Source organism: Scardinius erythrophthalmus (assembly GCF_964197995.2).
Source record: "Scardinius erythrophthalmus genome assembly, chromosome: 14".
Lineage (NCBI taxonomy): Eukaryota > Metazoa > Chordata > Actinopteri > Cypriniformes > Leuciscidae > Scardinius > Scardinius erythrophthalmus.
Genome location: NC_138234.1, coordinates 7,649,047 through 7,651,760, shown reverse-complemented (window position 1 = coordinate 7,651,760; position 2,714 = coordinate 7,649,047). Strand labels below are relative to the sequence as shown.

At 37.4% G+C, this 2,714-nt stretch overlaps 1 protein-coding gene across 1 annotated transcript; it reads left to right on the top strand.

The window, feature by feature from the left end:
* Window positions 1-1,015: 1,015 nt before the first annotated feature.
* Window positions 1,016-2,147, top strand: LOC308702120 (uncharacterized protein; the record flags this gene model as incomplete). Its single annotated transcript, XM_081384781.1, has 4 exons — window positions 1,016-1,307; window positions 1,412-1,693; window positions 1,778-1,783; window positions 2,125-2,147. The coding sequence occupies 4 exons, from the start codon at window positions 1,016-1,018 to the stop codon at window positions 2,145-2,147; spliced, it is 603 nt and encodes a 200-aa protein (XP_081240907.1).
* Window positions 2,148-2,714: the final 567 nt, after the last annotated feature.

The following is a 2,714-nucleotide window of genomic DNA, read 5'->3' as shown; positions in this document are numbered from 1 at the left end:
TGGTTTCAGTGGACAGGAAATCCCGCCTCCTTCAACTTGATTGGATGTCTCAAATATTTTGACATTGATTAGCAGTTTTAGTCGGAACACGCTAAATTGTTGTCTCAAGTGGGCCATGCGTGCCATTCGTTTATGCTGACGGAAGGACAGGCTACTTCAATTTACTATAATTCATTCTTCTATATTTACGTAGCAATGGGCCGACCTACATTGACCCCGGTGCCTCAGGTGGCTAGTCTGTCCCTGCCCTGCCTGGTTGATCCTTCTTATGACCGCTTTTCTCTTTACAATTTTGTTGTTCCTGTATTTACAAAATATTCTGTGGGACTTGTGGCCTATGTGACCTTGGGCCTGTAGAGACTTGAAAAAGATTGCTGGAGGAACAAGACTTAAAGGATTAGTTCACTTCAGTATTAAAAGTTTCCTGATAATTTCTTTATTCAGTCGAAAAGAAATTAAGGTTTTTGAGGAAAACATTCCAGGATTTTTCTCCATATAGTGACTTTAATGGGATGCAAGACGAGCATTTGTGGTTAAAAAGTATATAAATGTTTTTTTTTTATATAAAATGGTCGATGGTTTGTCTAGATAAGACTCTTATTCCCCGACTGGATCGTGTAAAGACTTTGAAGCTGCACTGAAACTGAAATTTAGAACTAAAAATCGTTGGACCCCATTATATGGGGTATATGGGGTATATCTCACTATATGGAGAAAAATCCTGGAATGTTTTCCTCAAAAACCTTCATTTCTTTATGACTGAAGAAAGAAAGACATGAACATCTTGGATGACGTGGGGGTGAGTAAATTATCAGGAAATTTTAATTCTGAAGTGAACATTCTTTGAAGGAATAGTTTAAAAATTAATTCTGTCATTTACTCACCCTCAATTTTTTCCAAATCAATCCTACTTTATTTCTTTTGTTGAACACAAAACTGAATTCTCTGCCTGAGAATCTGTCTCTTTTCTTCAGGTGGGTTTGGTGTTACAGGTGAAATAAAGTCAGTGTTCGTGATGGAGGGAGATTCTGTCACGCTACACACTGATCTTACTGAGATACAGAAAGCTGATCTGATTCTGTGGAGGTTTGGACCTGACAGCACTCGTATAGCTGAAAGCAACAGGTTGATTAACAAGATCTCATATTATGATGTTCTTGATGGGAGATTCAGAGATAGTCTGCATCTGGACAAGACTGGATCTCTGACCATCACAAACATCAGAACTGAACACAGTGGCGATTACGAACTGCAGATCATTGGTGAAAATGAGGTCCCACCGAAGAAATTCAGCATTATTGTTTCTGGTGAGTCGTTCTCTTGATGCATTTGGTTTGATTTCATTGCATTGCAGTGTCAATCTATTGTAGAGTGAAACATGTTATTCTCTTTATTCTCTCATGTTGTCCAGCTCGTCTGCCTGTTCCTGATATCATCAGAGACTCTTCACAATGTTCTTCATCATGTTCATTGGTGTGTTCATCAGTGTTGAATGTGAGTCATGTGACTCTCTCCTGGTACGCAGGAATCAGTGTATTGTCCAGCATCAGTGCGTCTGATCTCAGCATCAGTCTCTCTCTACCTCTGGAGGTGGAATATCAGGATAAAAACACCTACAGCTGTGTGCTGAACAATCCCATCAGCAACCAGACCACACATCTGGACATCAACACACTCTGTCACACATGTGCAGGTATGCCAGTGCTGATATCTAATATCTAATCAATAAAGTTTTAGCAGTTCTAATACTGATATGGTTTCTCTCTTTCCATTATAGCAGCAGGTTTGTCTGCAGGTGAAATAGCGCTGGTGTGTGTTGGTGCTCTGGGTGCTCTGATTATGGCCACAGTTGTGTGTGGTTTTTGCTGTTATATCCCACTTAAATTGGCATATCAAGTTGGTATGTGTTACCTAGGGCTGACTTCACAAATGAACACTTTATTGTACAAAATATAGTTTTATAATAAACTTCTACTTCATTTTTTTATTCTTTAGTTTATACTACTACTGGCCCAAATGACATGGATAGCGTGGGGAATTGTTCAGTAGGAAGTAAGTAATTTTACAACTGTTTGTCCTTTGTCAATTTGCTCTCAATTACCTTAATTTGACTGTTCCTGTTAGATATCACGCTGGTCTTTGTCTAAAACTAAAACAATTATTAAATAAATTAAATTAAGCAAGCTATAAGCAACTCCACAGAATATAGTACTGTCCTTATTCAGCTCAAGTTGTTTCAAAGTTGATTAAATTTAGTTCGATAACAGTGTCAGTGTTGCAGAGTTTATCAATTATAAAAAACAAATTCAATTTAACTATAAAGAATTAAGCTCTACAGAAAACAACAGTGTTATTATTCAGCCCAATTTGGTTCAGTGTTGATTCAATTTAGTTAAATAACAACATCCATCTTGAAAAATTCATCAATTTTGAAACTGATTTTTTTCAGCTATAAAGCAGCCATATATTATTGTCATTATTTAGCTCAAATTAGTTTGTTCCCATCCGATAGTGTCAGTGCAGTCAAATTGGTACTATTACTGAACATTAAACATCTTTTAAACTCCAACTAAGCAAGCCAAAATGACAATGGCAAGGAACCCAAACTCCATCAGGTGACAGAAAAGGGGAAAATAACCATGGCAAAAAGTTCCTCTATTGCTTTTTTCCGCGATTTTTAACTCTCCTAGGCTGTTGGTCCAATTTGTATGAAA